The following is a 17,490-nucleotide window of genomic DNA, read 5'->3' on the forward strand; positions in this document are numbered from 1 at the left end:
TTACACACGCACGACATAGGAAATTGTCGTTCACTATTCTCAATAACGAGCTGTTAGTTTTGATACTAGAGTGAATCAACCTATTATCAAACTTTTAGGTAAGAACATTATTTGAGTCTCAGAGTGGGCGATTTTTCGATATTTTCATTTTCGAGAAAAATAAGGGTATGTGAAATATCAAAAATTAAAAATTAAAATATTAAAAAATTGTTCACGCTAAGACCCAGATAATGTTCTTAACTAAAAGTTTGATAATAGGTCATTTCACCCTATCGCCATCAAAACCAACAGCACACTATTGAGAATAGTGAACGACAATTTGCTATGTCGTGCTTGTGTAAGACGGAGACAACACATACGGGTGTAGCGTCTTCTTAATGTGTTGGCTTTATTTGCATATCACCGGTCAATACAATAATCATGCCAGATAAGCTTATCGATGAACCGAGCACCCAAAAAAATAGAAAACAGGATTTTGTATTAAAACTATTATTTTTGTTTATCGTATTAAACACGGGATTGTCGTTTGTATGAATTTATAATAAATGCTATTAGAAACTATACAATTTGTGTTAATTCTTAATTCACCTTGATCCACACTAAACTCAACAAGTTAGAGGATTTTAAAAATGTATATTATATTCGTAATTATTGAGTGTACCTATTATTATATATTTCATCCCCCCCCCCCCCATCAAAATTCCTAAATACGCCACTGAGAGTTATTAGTGATTGTAAATATTGCTTAATATGCAACCTGGTATTATAATATTATAATAAATGTATGACTATATACTATAAAATGTGTAAGATTACTATAATTTTAATTTAAAACGTTCTGTACAGTTAAATTTATAATAAATTCAAAATTATCGAGTTCAATATTTAAAAAAAATAAATACTCACCAAATATTTAAAAAATATATCTGTACACAGCAATCGGTGGCGGCATCTGTATAGAAATTGGGGAACTATAGAATGTACATTTCGGCATCAAATATCAATATTATTGTTGTGCCCGGAAACTATATAGTAGAGATTATAAAGCGGCATCGCGTTATCTTTCTAAATCACGGGTACAATATATTATAAGTTACATATTATTACTATTATTATTATTATTATTACCAATAATGTAGTTATAAACTTTTGTGATATTACGTAAATATACGTAAACATGTATACATATATGCGTATATTATTATTACTATTATTAATATTGATTATTAATAGACAGCACGATGTAGAAATAGAAAAGATATTTCGATAGGCAGTTGAACGATTTATTAAAACAAAAGGTATATATTATATATTTAAATCGTACGTATGAGAATGTATAGACAACAGTAGTTACTATTATGACTTGAATGTGATTTAATTTAATGTTATTATTTACTTTTTCATGCAATATTATTGATGATTACGTGTTCGATTTAATATATTAATATGCTTAATTCATATTGCATATTTGCATATTATTGTGTTGCATCTCGTGAACGGTTGCGAAAATGCGAAATGAAAATTACCCATTCGGGCCGTTCGCGATTGTAAAAAATCATAATATTGATTTTGTGTATGCCGTAGTTAAGTTTATTCGGCGAATGCAAGACGAATGACATCCAATGAAATGTCGGACAAGAAATATTATAATGTACGAGTGATGTAGTTAGATTTATCCACATTGCACATATCCATACGCGGCTGTCATACGTTTTTGAATTATTAGTTTTTGAGTTCTCGACCATAATGAATCCAATTTTTACAAACCGTTATCAATTTGTATGTGTGATGAATTATCGTGAAAAAAAATTAGGTATGCTGTTAAAACTGTAGTAGATTAGTATAATACATAAACCTGTGTTATAAATTGTTTACCTAACGTGTTCAAAAACGATTTGTTTACTCTAGGTATAGGCATTGGGCTCATACTACTACTACCCATACTAAGTTATAAACTGAATTACTAAACTGGCTTGTTGAAAGCCAATGACAATGGATGATGTCGGTGACATCGAAGACTTGATTTCGTCTGTTGCCGATGTTGCTGAGATTGGTAGAGTCAAACCTAGGAACATTGTATCTCTGCGTCCCAAAGTTAAAGTCAAACCAGTAAGAGAAATTCTTCATCCACCTTCCCAAGTCCCTGGCACCCAAACAATATTTATTAAGACTTGGGGATGTTCACACAACAGCTCAGATGGGGAATATATGGCAGGTCTTCTATCAAACTATGGTTATAAAATAACCGGTAAGAATAAAGATCCTTGATAATTATTTTTTGGCATTAAAAATATCGGTTTTTAGAGGACAAAGCTATTGCAGATCTGTGGATACTAAATAGCTGTACAGTGAAAAATCCAGCTGAAGATCATTTTAGAAATGAAATTTCTACTGGAAAAAAATCTGGGAAATTTGTGGTAGTAGCTGGTTGTGTACCTCAGGGGGATCAAAAGTCTCCTTTTATTCAAAATTTAAGTGTTATTGGCGTTCAGCAAATAGACAGGGTAGTAGAAGTAGTAGAAGAAACATTAAAAGGTTTGTTCAACAACATTTCTTTTGCATGGAACAATATTTTTACTTACTTTCAATAGGACATACTATTCGTTTGTTGGGTCAAAAAAAGATAAATGGAAAAAAAGATGGTGGTGCCAGATTACAGTTACCAAAAATGCGGAAAAATAAATTAATTGAAATTATTGCTATTAGCACCGGATGTTTGAATCAGTGTACCTATTGTAAAACAAAACATGCAAGGGGCAACCTTGGTAGTTATCCTCCAGGTAAATTAGTAACATAGTAATATTCACTGTAAGTTGTTAGTTATTATAACAATAGCAATATAATATTTTTTTTTTTAGATGAAATTGTACAAAGAGCCATAGAATCATTTAATGAAGGTGCTGTGGAATTGTGGCTAACAAGTGAAGATACTGGTGCATATGGGTTGGACATACAAACAAATTTACCAGAACTTCTTTGGCGTTTAGTGGCTATCATACCTGAAGGTTGTATGATGCGTATTGGTATGACTAATCCACCATACATACTAAATCATCTAGAGGTTCAGTAAAATCACACTTGATGTAAGGAAATGGCTATTTAATCATTTTTTTAAATAGGAAATAGCCAAGATTTTATCCCACCCTAGGGTGTATGCATTTTTGCATGTGCCTGTACAATCTGGAAGTAATCAAGTATTAGCAGACATGAAACGTGAATACTCAATCGAAGAATTTGAAACTGTTGTTAATTTTTTGAGACAAAGGTAAATTAAAATTGTAGAAACCATTTAAATTGTATAATTTATATGTTTAATTTATTTTACCAGAGTACCTGGTGTTTCTATTGCAACAGATATTATTTGTGGCTTCCCAACTGAAACAGAAGAAGATTTTTCTGAAACAATGAGTGTTTGTGAAAAATATAAATTTCCGAGTTTATTTATTAATCAATTTTACCCACGTAAAGGTACACCAGCTGCAAGAATGCCCAAAATTCCTACAGACATGGTAATCAATAACAATAATTTGTTTTGTTATGAAATTACAACCAAATTTTATGTAAAGGTTAAAATTCGGACTAAACGTCTAACAGAATTATTTCATTCTTATACCACGTATGACCATAGAATCGGTGAAATACAGGAAATTTTGATAACTGAAGAAGCTAAAAATGGTATTGAGTTTATTGGACACAATAAATATTATGAACAGGTTAGTTACAAAAATAAGTCATTTAAAATCCTAAATGTGAAATATTTTTAACTCCCTAGCATATATACTAGTTATAATTCACAGAATAATTATTAAGAGGACGCTTCACCCGCATGTGTTGTCTCCATCTTGCAAATGTACAATATAGCAAAAACTGTTTTGCGCTGGAAAGAACCGAGAAGGATACGTCATATCGAAGAAACGAGATTTTCACCACATAAAAATAAGAACTTTGGCTGTGCAATGTTGTTTTTATTTTTTTGATTTCACTTATATGAAAAAAGTTCATACTGTTTCAAAAATCATTGTATGTGTTTTTCAAACTTGAAAAACTTTATTCATATAAATAAATAAAAACTCGTTCCTTAGTTATGATTGTAGATTCTTGGTTCTTTTCCGCGCAATACAATTTTTTCAATGTTTTACATTAAGACGGAGACAACACATGCGGGAGTAGCGTCCTCTTAATGGCATAAGTACCTATATATTTGTTTTTTTAGCAAATTGTATCTTATTTCATTAAGACACCCGGTGCCAATGTAGTTTTGAACACAAAAATATGGTCCACGAGAATAACGATCCTGTTTTGTATAATCAACCAATTTTGATAATTTTTTTTTAAATTAATAGAGGGTAAAATTCTACATGTCGCATTGAACTCCGTTGTTCAATATTTTAATCTCAAACTATATAATATGTCTTTAAAATTAATATCATTTTAAGCGTTTTTTTTTTATGAATTATATTATACCATTATTTGACATAAAATAAAAAATTGGAGTTCAATGTGGCCTGTATCTTCTTTCAGATAAAAAATAGCTATCAAAATCTGACAATTCTACAAGGCCTGATAATTGTTCCCGTGAAGTCATTTTTCACAATATAATAGTCCCTTTCAACCCCCCCTCCCTTAAATAGGTAATAGATTAGTGAAAAAGTATTATGTTAAAGAGGCAACTACAATATAAAATTTAATTTTCAAATTTTATAGAATTGTGAAGTATTTAAAAAACTGACACCAAGCCCCTTAACTACAACTTACTATTATAAATTGAGGATAAACCTTAAATTGTCGATTGTTTTTTTTTTTAGGTTTTGGTGGCAAAAGATCCAGAATTAATGGGCAAGTGTATTGAAGTAATTGTGAAGTCTGCAAAAAAACATTGTCTAATAGCTGAAATGGTGGACAAACCAAGAAAATTTAATAATAACCTTCAAAAAATTAACGATATATACTCGATATGGCCTGTATTTGCTTTATTAGTTTGCGTTTTAGCAAGAATACTTTGGTTATTGGTGTAACTTACAACTATGTAGTGTATATAAAAAAAAGCTTTAACACATTTTCATGACCTCCATGTAACTTCAACTTCGTCTGTCCTAAACCTAAGAAAAATTATTTATTATTATACTAAGACTATTTTAGCAATTAATAATTTATTTTATTTATTTAATATTTTAATAATTAAATGATACCTCTGTGTACAAAATGTATTTTCCCATGTAGTCTTATATCCACTATTATGCATTAATGCTCCAGTATGAGCAATCATTACTCCATTGTCTATACAAAATCTATTATAAACAAACATTTAAAAACATATATTATCAATGTTAATTTTTAGATTCTATGAAGCAAAAAATGCATTAGTAAATGGTTTAATATGTTTATTTATAACTACACAAGGTGATCCATTTAAGTGTAACATTTTTGATTTCAAATGGTTTAAATTGTTATGAAAATATTTTAATAATTGTTTATCTTAATCATTTGTTACTTTTTTAATTTCAAATTCTGATATTATAACTATTTTTCAGAGAATTTCGATAGATAACATTGAATTTTGAAGTATTTAATTAGTTTTAACTTATAAATATTTTAAGTTTAGATGAGTGGAGTAGAGGCGCACAAGGATATCCCGCAAAATATTGATCCATTACTTTGCTTATCTAAACTTAAATACTTATAGTTATAACTGGGGTGAATAGAATGCATTAAATAACCTTGAAAGATTCACTTAAAATTTTTAATAATGCAGTATATACAAATATGAAATGCACTAAATACCTTATCAATGCAATAAAATTTAAATTTAGTCAGTTTAAAATGCACATTAAATAGGCATATTAAATACATAATTTAAAATATATAAAAATCTTATCAAATGAACAATATGTTTAGTCTACTCAACAAGTAAAATAATAGTTCTAATTGTTGGAAAATATTAAAATTAAGGTAATAAAAGACTGACATAAACAGCCAAAAAAGGACCTAAAACTAATACCTTATGTACAACCTAATGTTGTCCTTTAAATAAAATAAAAACTTAAAAAATTATAAAAAATATAATTATTAATTAAAAATGTTGTTTCGTGTTGACATCAAATTATGTAAAAAAGTTAAAAGTTCAAAATAATGCGTGAGCACTAATTGATAATCTTATAAATATTAAACAGTATGCTTATATTTTGTATTGTGGTTATTCAGAAGTTTCATGTAGTTACAAGACTCAATAAAAATGTGTACATTTTTAAACAAATGGTACTTTAGAATTTAGACTAGCAATCTTAATTAAAAATGAGTATCAAAAATTTTAATTTACTTATTCAAATCCATGTGTTTTTATAATCCCATATAGACAGGAAATAAATACATTAGTTATAACTAATAAGTAGATGCATATTAAAAGAAAAATATACACTCAATATTAATACAATTTATTATAGTTGCATACGTCAACTATTAATTTACTAATTTCCTAGGCAATAGTGTGGCCAATTGTATTTACATACTCGTGTATTTCAACCATACAGACCTTACAAATGCTTTAGATAAGAATGTGGGTGGACATATAATAAAGACCCTTAATTTGGACATTCAAATTTTCAATCATGAGTTTTAGAAAAATAAATATGATAACATCATAAAACAAGAACACTCTAATATTGATTAACCTATTATTTTTGGTTATTTTATTACAATTATTCAAAAAGTGAAATCTAGATAACTGCAATGTTCAACAATAATTATTTATTGCAGTTTTACTTAACCCAGTATATTTTGAAATTATAACAATATTATAGAAAAATTATGAAAATGTATGATTTCAAAAAAATGTCAATTTTAATACAAGATCATTCATGTTAATTGTTAATTTAACAATAAAAAATTAGATGGTCTGCAACCTCACAGTTTAAAAGGTTTTTCTTAATATTTTAATTTTTAAGCAAGTTATAACAGTATTTAATATTTTACATACTCATTACTCAATTGAAAATTAAAATATTTTTAAAAAAAACCAACAGGAGAACACAGATGAAGTCCTACCTTTAAGTTAGGAAATTTTGAAAATTTAAATTAATTTAAAATTTTGATCAATTTACTCTAATATTTAAGATAACAACATGAAATTAGAACTACTAAACCCAAATTTGATATGTTGTCCATTCATAAGATGGAGACAATAGACAATCATACAATTATTTATTTCATGCATTATATCACATGATCTCAATAATTCATTTGATTACAAAATATGTATTAGCTGTATAACTTTATGTTATGAAACTTTAAAATTTAAATAAGATATGAATTGAACTACCTATCTATATATATATTATATAAAAATGTTCAATACCCTTGAAAAATAACATTGTGAGCAATTAAAAGTAAATTTTTTTTTTTTATATATAAATATTATAATCTAATTACTGTGTCATAATTAATTATTTATTATCTAACCTTTCATCAGTAGCATATAATATTGCACTCCTTTCTTCACACATAATTTTCATCATATCTTGTAATCTTTCATTACAACCAACACCTCCTACTATTAGTACTTCTTTTGACTGACAATGAGACATTGCTCTTTCTGAAAATAAATATAAAAATGAAATGTTGAAATGTAACTTACTGCACCATTATTCTATTGTTAAAAAGCTATTTACTCTTCAAAATAATAAAGCAATTAAAAGTTTGATTATATATTTTGATAGATATTTTTCAACCTAAAGTAAAAACTTTATTGTTCAATTATAATAAATTATCCTATTACAAAAAAAAAATGTTTAGTTTTAATAAACACTAACATTGAATTAAGTATAAAATTATATAAATGGGATAACTGCAAACTGATAATAATTTTTAATGAGTGTTTTCTATTAGGTTTAAGGCTTCGATGACTGAGGTCATTAGCCTGTAAGGTTGGGACGGTTGGTACGGTTAGTTAGGAACACGTGTGTTGCACAGTTTTTGCGCACTACAAACCCAAGTGATCACCTATCCGAGGACAAGTGGCAGCACCCGTTGCTTACTCTCAATCACATCGCGTGATTGATTTCAGCCACTGCGCCGTACCTAGCCACAAGAAGTATAAAGAGGCAATTATTAATAATTTCTGAACACAAACTGAGAATGTAAGAGAAAATATGAAAAGTAGATTATCAAAAATCGAAAAAGTAAATAGTGTGATAGTTGTGGTTTTTGATTGAAAGCTTCTTGGAATAATAGTTTTCTTATTTAATTAAGTATAACATTAATAATAATAATAATAATAATAATAATAATATTGTTTATTACGGAATAAATTCCAATTACATTTTAAATATATATATAAGAGAGTTACATTAGTAGCTACTTTGGGGAAAAAGAAGAGGAAAAAAAATACATAAATATAAATCAAGTTATGTGTAAACTGAATAAATTAATGTATAATATAATATAAAATAAAAAAAAAAAAAAAAAAGAAGAATTGAAAATTAATGAATATATTATTAGCTAAATATATTAGTTAGTAATAACAGCTTTACGCTATTTAGAATAATCTTAAATTTTAAATTCCTGATAACTCACAAAACTTAAGTGTTGTGACACTTACATATCTTATTTATGATGCAAACTTAACTATGTTTAAATCTAAATCAGTGTTAACAACATGATATTGTGATGTTTTAAATTCAATTATTTTTTAAGATATAGAATGAACGTTAATAAATGATATATTTTAAATAATATTACTTATACCTATGATTTTTAACCATTGCTTTTATATAAATTTTTGTCAGTCTAAAGCAATAAGTAGTCTAAAGTCTACAAGTGCTTGTACAATAGTGACGGGCCTGACTGTCCTAATTGTGTATTACATATTGTAATTAATGTTTTTCGTAGAATTTTGAGGAATATTTTCAATTTTTGTAGTAAAGCAGTACATGCATGTCTATATGGATTATTTGGTACATTTAGATATTTTACATTGTTTTAAAATTAATTTTTAACAAAATTTGATTCCATAACCATACAGTTTGTGTGATTTTAGATCTGTATTATATTAAATTGAAAAGAATATAAAAATACTGCCAAAATGAAGCCAAAGCTATCACAATTATATCAATAGCAAATTTCAAGTGTGTGATTAAAAATATATGATTGTATTACTATTAATTTACTATTATAACATAATATTATATCAATTAAAAATAAATGATAATAAGAAAAAATAAATATTAACCCCTTCACTGCAACCGGTGTATGCTATGTACAATTAAATTCATATTTATTGTTTTTTTTAAGATTTTAATTTTGAGATCTATATGATCTAATTATTTCAGTTTAAAATAATGCGAACCATGGTTACTAAAATATGTACGGTTACCGGAAAATGAGAATACAGGGACGTAATAGTAAGTCTGGAGCAGTGAATGGTATAAATGTTTTGGACATTATGGTAGTCTGGAGCAGTGAAAGGGTTAAGAACAAAATGTATGTGTTGTTATTTTAGTATTAAAATTGTTAAACATTGCAAGATTGTAACATATTACACTCGCATGCATTGTATCCATCTTACAAATGTGATGGCATATTGTATGTTCTAAACAATCCATTTAAATGATAGATACTAGATGTGTGAATTGACCTATTATCAAATTTTAAAGTAAAAATATTATGTAGTAAATCTGAAAGGTTCTTTTTATGTTGTATTTTTAAAATGAGAAGATATGAGCAACGAGCATTTCAAAATTGAAATTTTTTGTAGATTATAAAATATTCATAATTTGTTTTAAAATTAAAATATAAAAAAACCTTTGCTAATATTCTTATTTTTAAAACTGTTACTAGGTCAATTCAATCTTATATTAAACATAATAGAGTTAAATGGATTATCCAGAACGTACAATTTGGTATGATATGTGTTGGTAAGATGGAGACAACGAGTCTTCTAGATGAAAATTTAAAACAGTATTGGGTAGTGGGTAGTAACAAATTATCATTGTTCAGACAAATTACTAAAGATAATAATATTTGTATTTACCTGTTGTTTCTATTAGCATTGCAAAAATAGTTTCTTGAAGGGAAAAACACAAGTCTTCAGGAGTATATTCACCAGATGATAGCAATGATGGTGCCTTTTCTTCTATATAGGATAGTATACCAGAAAACGATACATCCATACCTTTTACTACATAAGGTAATTTAAGATATTTTTTACCACTAAAAACATTAATAATACATTATTTAATACACATTTTTAATTTTTAATGTAACTCATGTTATTACTTTTTAGCCATTTGTTCAATATTGTAACCAGGACTAGGATCATTGGATAATTTTAAAACTCTTGCAAATCGATCTAAGCAATTTCCAACAGCAATATCTATTGTTTCACCAAATATTCTGTAATATTTTCCAGAATAAGCTATGACTTGAGTATTTCCTCCACTAACATATAAAACAGTAGGGTTGTCACTACCGGTTATTAAGCGACCCATTTCTATATCTGGTCAATATTATTAAGGTTGGATTTAAACAATTAGTAATAAATCAAACGTTCAATGCCATAAAAGGATACGTGCAATACAATGGTTAACAGGTATTAAAGGTTTGTTCCAAAGTTGAGCGAGAGTACGTGCCACAGCAGCAACACTAACTAAACAGCTACCAATTCCAGGACCCTTAGTAAAACATACAACATCAATCTGTTCCGGTTGTATGCCAGATGTTTTGATTGTTTCTTCTAATAACAATATAATATTATTTTGGTGATGTTTTGCAGTTTCTCGGGGTAAAAATCCTAAAATCAATACAATTGTATGTAGGTGTTTTTGCAAATATAAGTAACAATATTAAAAAGGAAAATAAATACCTTCACCTGGCGGTGTTATGTATGTTCTTCTACAATTCGCTAGCACCTCACCATCTTTAACGATTCCAATACCTAGTTTATTTGCACTACCTTCAAATCCTATGCTAATAACCATTGTTTAGAAAAAAATTTTAGGTAAGTTCACTATCTCTGTGTTTGTCACTTAGTCATGATGGTCGTGTTCCACTTATTCCAGTAAATTCCAGTATTACCCTATGGTTTGTCGTTTGAAACTTTGGTTTTCGAATCTTAATGTGCCAAGTTTATGATGGAGCCAAATTACTTATCAGTTATCACTTTTAATTCCGGTCACTCACGAAGCCACGAGGTATTCACTATTCTGTTATTCTGTGGTGGTATCACGGCTAGAGATAATACTATCTTTAATCCATTCAAATCCATCGTATGTGGTTTTTATGGAAAAATCTAAAATAGCAAATTCGTAAATCTGATTATAAGAACAACTTTTAAGGAACCATGGTAAAAACATTTCTAAGTCAAATACCTATTTTATTTTTTAGAATTTTTTTAAATATCAATATTTTTTCGAGTAAATTAATTTAGAACGTAATACCTTTTTACAATTATTTTTGAGAATTTCCTGATATTAGTTTATTTCTTAAAATATTCAATAAAACATTAGAATTCTGACATAATATTATGCTGTTTGTTTTTCGAAAGGAAGAAAACTGTCGCTCGATCTTTCGCTAGTATTCTTAAAAGTTAACCTTATACCTACAACCTACTTAACATCTTATATTGCTTATCATAGACCTATTAATTAAAGTTAGTTAATAGGTCTATCATGGACATAGACCGTCTATGTTACTTATATTCAAAAATACAATTAATTTAAATACTGTCAATATTGAAATTTAAATAAAAATTGCATAATATTTTTTGTAGAACTGCGCATTAAGGGAAGTACAAAGTAGTAACTACTAAATAGTAAGTACTGAATACAACCTTACGTCTTACAAGACAACTATAATATGTCTATATAATATACTGCATATTATTATAGTATGTTATATACCTAGTTCAGTGAGTTGTAGGCTCACTTTTAATCTCTTTTCTATAGTTGTATAGGAATATAAGATTCATTCTACTTTCTGTCTCACTGGTATCGTAGTAAAATGAATTACGAAAAGAGTTTATTTGAAATTTTAGATGACATGAAGAGTACCTAAAATCTAAATGTTTGAACTTGAACCCATAATATTATGGGAGTTCCTCAGTTCCTATATTATGGAACATTTAAAGATATAAACATAGTATATACACGACATACGTCATGTCAAATATTATGTGGGCTTATCGCCTATTACTGGCATCATGCGTTTGGTGAAGTAGGTACCTAAATATACATTTAGTATAATATACTATCGCGATCATGTAATAGCAATAATAAAACATTGTAATAATAATTCCTAATAATTTAGGGTCAAAATTATACATTTATTTTTATATCAGTGATAATTTATATTTTATAATTACCTAACATGGCCGTCTCATAATATATAATAATATTATGTAAATATAAAAAAAATACAAACTGTACACATTTACATACATTTACAATATAGCAATTTAAAATTGTATGTCCTAGATTTTTGGGGGGACTAAGCCCATTATAATATAATATACCTACTGTTCAACGAACTGTCCGACTATTGTTAGATTATTTTTATATTTTTCTGTTCACTGAAATTATTAGAATCGTTCATCGTCTCCGACGAATAACGACAATTGGCGATTGCCATACCTAGATGATATTCTATGCAGTCAGGAACTATACGGTCTATTGATAAATCGTTTGTTATTTTACAGAAATCTTTGAGATTTGCAATGTACTTATTCTGGTTTTCTATATAAGTTGATGTTTGCATGCCAGATCTAACGACTAACCATAGAAATTAGTCTACGAGTTTATAGAGACTCTAATGCATTCTCCCTCCGGTGCCCCTAGATGTCCACAAATTCGCTAAACTAGACCGGTTTAAAATAAATTATCCTACATTATCCCGCACCGGGATAATGAACCATGTAAACGATCCCGGTGCATTATTTTTCACACCGGTTTAATCTTGCGAATTTGTAGAGTGTTGGGGAAGTTATATTTCTTTGGTAGGTAATTAAATTACAATGTGAATTTATGTTATGTAGGTAGGTACTACCTCCCTGCAGTCCAAAACTCGATTGCCGGGATTTAAATTTTAAAAAAAAATGCTGTAGGTAACCTATATCGATCTATTCTAAAATGGAAACTTAACTTACCAATAATATCATTAGGTACATATACCTATATAAAAAAGTGAAATGTGAACATTTTAAATAAAAAATCCTGTATAAAACCATGTCTACCATCCCAAATAAATTTTAAAGTTCCTTCGCATACATCTCGTTCTCAAAAAATCTTCCGTATTCTTAGCGCCAATACAAATTATTTACAGAATGTCAAAATAAGCCTCCAAGCCCTAAGACGTATTATAATATAATAGGTATACGTATTATATGTCACTCCTCGCAAATTGATGATGATTTGTTTTAATGTTTAAATATTAGTACTTCTATTATAGTATTAAATATAATATTTATAATGTATTTAAATGTCTTACTAATTGTTGAACTGTTACTTTAATGTTAAAGGGAAAACCCGTATACTAGTAATAAATAAATACATTGGCATTTCTATTCGTAGGTCTGGTACACCGTAACATTTTGAAATTATTTCATTACCTTTTGATATATTATATCAATTTAAAAATATTTAAAATACCTATATACATAGGAATGAGTTTCTTTTAAAAAATGTATTTCATTAACACAAATCGGTAAAAGGGTAGTGTGGAGGCAGAGCCCCCCACGAAACGCCACATTTACAACGTATACCAAATGTGGCTTCATATTCTCTATTTATGTATCTATTTAATACAGTAAAATGTTCTATTGTAATGAAACAATTTCATATTCAAATTTGAAATTAATTATGATTTGGATGTGTGGGGGAGGGGGGGGGTCGTTCATTTACCTTACGAAATACGAACACAATTTTTTGAATCATAACAAAACCTAACCTTACCTAATAATAATAAAATCGTTTTATTTTCCAATTTTATCAAAATTTGAACTTCAATAACTTATAAAATTATAATATTCATCAACATAGTCAGGTCAATGTATTTTCGATATTTATATGAAATTATTCTTTGTTATAAATTAATATTCAATTATACGGGAACGATCATGAAAATACAAGGGTCTTCTTATCACAAATAAATTGATGTATAAGTTTGTATGACGATCTGCTAGAATGAGAGGCAATGATGAAAATAGTCTTTCTCACTTCCTCATTCCAGCACTCTTCCAGTCTTCCCTCTATATTGTTATTATAGCCATGGCCTATCCCACATTCCCACGAACATTAGAGAATAATGTTCCCTATATTTTTATTATAGCCATGGCGTATTCCATGAACATTAGAGAATACTGAATAATGTTTCTCTAATGGTCATGGCCAATCCATATCCATTCTTTAATATTTACTACACTAGCGACTAGCTAATAGCTTAAAAGATCAGAATCCAACACGGTCTATGATGGTAACGCTGTATAATGATACCGCGTGAGAAAGATTCAGCCAATCACAGAGACCAATTTCTTACCGGAAATTATGGTTCACCTTATCACGGAGGAGCCAACAGTGTGAAAATAATATGTGAATGTGTGTTTGTTCTTTAATCTATGGTGATATTTATTATTTACGTACTCAATTAGTACTCAACTACAATATTGTGACCACAGAATATATTCTATTTTATTATAACAGTATATCTATGACTGTGACTAAAGTGCAACAAACCCTACTTCACTACCGCTACGTCAACGGCACGGTTTAAGGTATCTTAAACCTTGGTCAACGGTGATTTGACACTCGAGACGGTACAAAAGATTTTTTTGTTGTTGTTTGAATGAAGATTGTTGAACCACGGTTACGTGTAAATTGTAGATATTTATACCTTCTGTAACCTAAATCTAACATATGTTTTTCATTTATTTTATATTTTTATCTACAATATTGTTCTGTATTTTCGTAAATCATAATACAAGTTACTATTTAGTATACTTTACTATTTTACTACCTATTTAGTATATTTTACCTATACAGTTTGCAATCATTTATTTTTCGTTATAATCGTCAATAATATATTATATTTTTTTTAACTCCTTTTATTGTTTCTCCACTTTTTCATTTTTTTCCCATTTTATTAAATTTAATATTCGATTAAATCTTTGGATATTTTTTTACATTAATTGATTGTATTATTTACTTTGTTTATAAACTATTATAGTCATGGATAAATTCAGTACGTCCCGTTATAAATGTTATTAACTCATAACATAATTAACATGAATTTGTCAAAGCTAAAAAAATAAAAACGATTTTGTGATTTGGACTAAATATATTAAGATGTCGTCAAACAGTACTATTGAAAATTCTAAAAATACTGGTTTGTAAAATCTATTTACGGGCATGTGAGTATATTTTAATTTCAATTTTTGTTTTATGATAGATATGCTTACTCGAAGTTATTCAGATCGAAGTAATGATCGGAATCGAGATGCTAATAGTAACCGTGAACGTGATTATGATGGATTAAAGCAACAATGTGATAAAGCAATGCATGAGTTGATGATGTTGAGAAGGTACATACCTAATTGTTTTAATATCAAATCTGAAAATAATTAAAGTTTCACACATTTTGTTTCGTTACCACAGACAACATGGAGAAATAGTGCGAAGATACGATCAGACAAGAAAAGAATTAGAATATTGCCGTAGTCAAAATCAAGTTATGATTAATCAATATGAACAAGCTGCCCAAGAAACATCTTCATTACGTGCTAAACTAGCTGCAGAAAAACAAATTTTGAATAGATCCGAACAGGTACTTATTTCTTATTGCTTTTTAAACATTAGAAGGAGCAAACATTTTTGATTTTACAGAGGATTAATATATTATCCAATTTAAAAATTTCTTTGTAATTTGTATAGGTAATAATAAAGTAATAATAGTTTTTCTATTAATGGTATTAATGACATTTTAGTAAAAACTGTTCAATGTTCATTCAGCATATTATTGTTATGAATTTGGTTCAGTATTTTTGATCTTGTCTTATACTCTAATCCTAATTTTGAACGCATGTGTAATATACAGCATGTAACAGATAGAACTGACTTTTGGGAATAACTTTTGTTCTATTCAATATTTTAAAACTTTTTTTTATATATTTAATTTATAGCCACTTGCGCTACTTGTGTAATAAAAAAAAACTATTTTTATTTTTTAATGCCTACCAAAAATAAAAAAATTTAAATTTTTTGGTTAAATTCAAAAGAGTCAATTTGTGAATCTGATTATAAGAATGATTTGGATGGTAAAAAAAATGCATCTAAAGCAAGTAGTTTATTTTTTAGAATTTTTTTAAAATATCAATGATTTTTTGATTAATTTAATCTGGAACACAATAACTTTTTTAAAAATATTTGCTAACATGGGTATATTTCTTAAACTATTTATTAATCATATAATTTTAACAATTTTTGTCATACTTTTAAGTAGGTAGCATACATTTTTTTTTTCGGTCATGTCTTTCTGTTACACCTTGTATATAATATAATATTTTTATGCTAAATATTAAATACATATTTATTTTTTATTTACCTATTTATTATTTACCCTACATTATTTATCTTATTATGTCTTGATAGTTTATAGATTTTGGAAGGAAAAAATGTTGATTAAGGTAAAAAAGCATAAATGCAGTTTAATTCCCATGCTCAATTTTCTAAAATTGTGGAGTCCCAATATAAATGTTCAAAAAACTCTTTGACTTTTTAAATAAGATTTTTTTATTCTGAATATGATGGAACAATTAGATTTAACAATCATACTTCATAGGTACTTATTTTTTAAGATTTACTTGCATAACCTAATATTTTATAAGTTAAATATTGCCACTGACTCTTAAATAAAAGTATATTGTTATTAACCCACTAGGCTATTAGATTCTGAGTGGAACGATGAATGTATTGATTTTACAATGATGTGTGTTTTTTTATTTTTTTTTTATTTTTTTTTTATTTTTGTGTCTGTCATCACGTTTTAGGACAGTAAAAGTGTTTGGATTTTCTTCAACAGTACCTTTTCTGATAGGAAAGTGAATCTAGTTGGTACTTTGGGGGGTCAAAAGTAAAATTTTTCCAATAGTTTTCAAAAGCGCCGTGAAAAACAAAAGAAAAATTAAGGAAAAACGGGAATTTTTACGCAAAATCTGTTTTCGAGAAAATCGATTTTGGTTTTTGGTGTAACTTTAAAAAAAATGACCGTAGATATATGAAATTTTGACTGAATGTTTATCTTAGCATTTTCTATACACCATAACATTTTCAAAATATTTTGATTTATTTTGAGCTCTTTATGGACATTTTCATTTTCCATTTTTTTTTAGTTTTTTTCTAAAAATATCAATAAAATTTTATTTGTTGGATAAAAAAGCTTGAAAATTTAATAGAAGGCTCCTACGTTAGTCACAGTTTTTTTTATAAGCATTTAAAGTTCAAAAATGACAAA

General features: G+C 27.7%; 3 protein-coding genes across 7 annotated transcripts in view; 2 read left to right on the top strand and 1 right to left on the bottom strand.

The window, feature by feature from the left end:
* Nucleotides 1–991: 991 nt before the first annotated feature.
* LOC100165245 (threonylcarbamoyladenosine tRNA methylthiotransferase) lies at nt 992–5,316 on the top strand. 4 transcript variants are annotated; one of them, XM_008187765.3, is made up of 10 exons: nt 992–1,298; nt 1,585–1,813; nt 1,909–2,248; nt 2,305–2,535; nt 2,592–2,780; nt 2,859–3,061; nt 3,120–3,265; nt 3,329–3,509; nt 3,567–3,713; nt 4,806–5,316. In XM_008187765.3, exons 3-10 carry the CDS (start codon nt 1,987–1,989, stop codon nt 5,013–5,015), a joined length of 1,569 nt encoding a protein of 522 aa, XP_008185987.1. In that variant the 5' UTR covers nt 992–1,298; nt 1,585–1,813; nt 1,909–1,986; the 3' UTR covers nt 5,016–5,316. The 4 variants fall into 4 exon arrangements, with proteins under 4 accessions (XP_008185987.1, XP_008185989.1, XP_001945556.2 ...); XM_008187767.3 differs by lacking the exon at nt 1,585–1,813; XM_001945521.5 differs by lacking the exon at nt 992–1,298 and having other exon boundaries at nt 1,347–1,813.
* Osgep (O-sialoglycoprotein endopeptidase) lies at nt 4,956–11,140 on the bottom strand. Its single transcript, NM_001162118.2, has 7 exons — nt 10,856–11,140; nt 10,562–10,783; nt 10,270–10,489; nt 10,025–10,203; nt 7,456–7,588; nt 5,190–5,288; nt 4,956–5,099 (listed from the first exon to the last, which is right to left on the bottom strand). Exons 1-7 carry the CDS (start codon nt 10,968–10,970, stop codon nt 5,060–5,062), a joined length of 1,008 nt encoding a protein of 335 aa, NP_001155590.1. The 5' UTR covers nt 10,971–11,140; the 3' UTR covers nt 4,956–5,059.
* Nucleotides 11,141–14,556: 3,416 nt separating this feature from the next.
* Nucleotides 14,557–17,490, top strand: part of LOC100167270 (disks large homolog 5) — a 15,497-nt gene continuing 12,563 nt past the window's right edge. The window contains exons 1-4 of one of the 2 annotated variants that reach the window (XM_001945465.5): nt 14,557–14,797; nt 15,208–15,366; nt 15,430–15,562; nt 15,636–15,804. In XM_001945465.5, coding sequence (XP_001945500.2) covers nt 15,327–15,366; nt 15,430–15,562; nt 15,636–15,804 — 342 coding nt within the window. In that variant the 5' untranslated portion in view covers nt 14,557–14,797; nt 15,208–15,326. Of the gene's footprint in view, nt 14,798–15,134; nt 15,367–15,429; nt 15,563–15,635; nt 15,805–17,490 lie in introns of those variants that run through there. The other variant, XM_016806831.2, reaches the window with a different exon arrangement.

Source organism: Acyrthosiphon pisum, chromosome A2, assembly GCF_005508785.2.
Source record: "Acyrthosiphon pisum isolate AL4f chromosome A2, pea_aphid_22Mar2018_4r6ur, whole genome shotgun sequence".
Taxonomy (NCBI): domain Eukaryota; kingdom Metazoa; phylum Arthropoda; class Insecta; order Hemiptera; family Aphididae; genus Acyrthosiphon; species Acyrthosiphon pisum.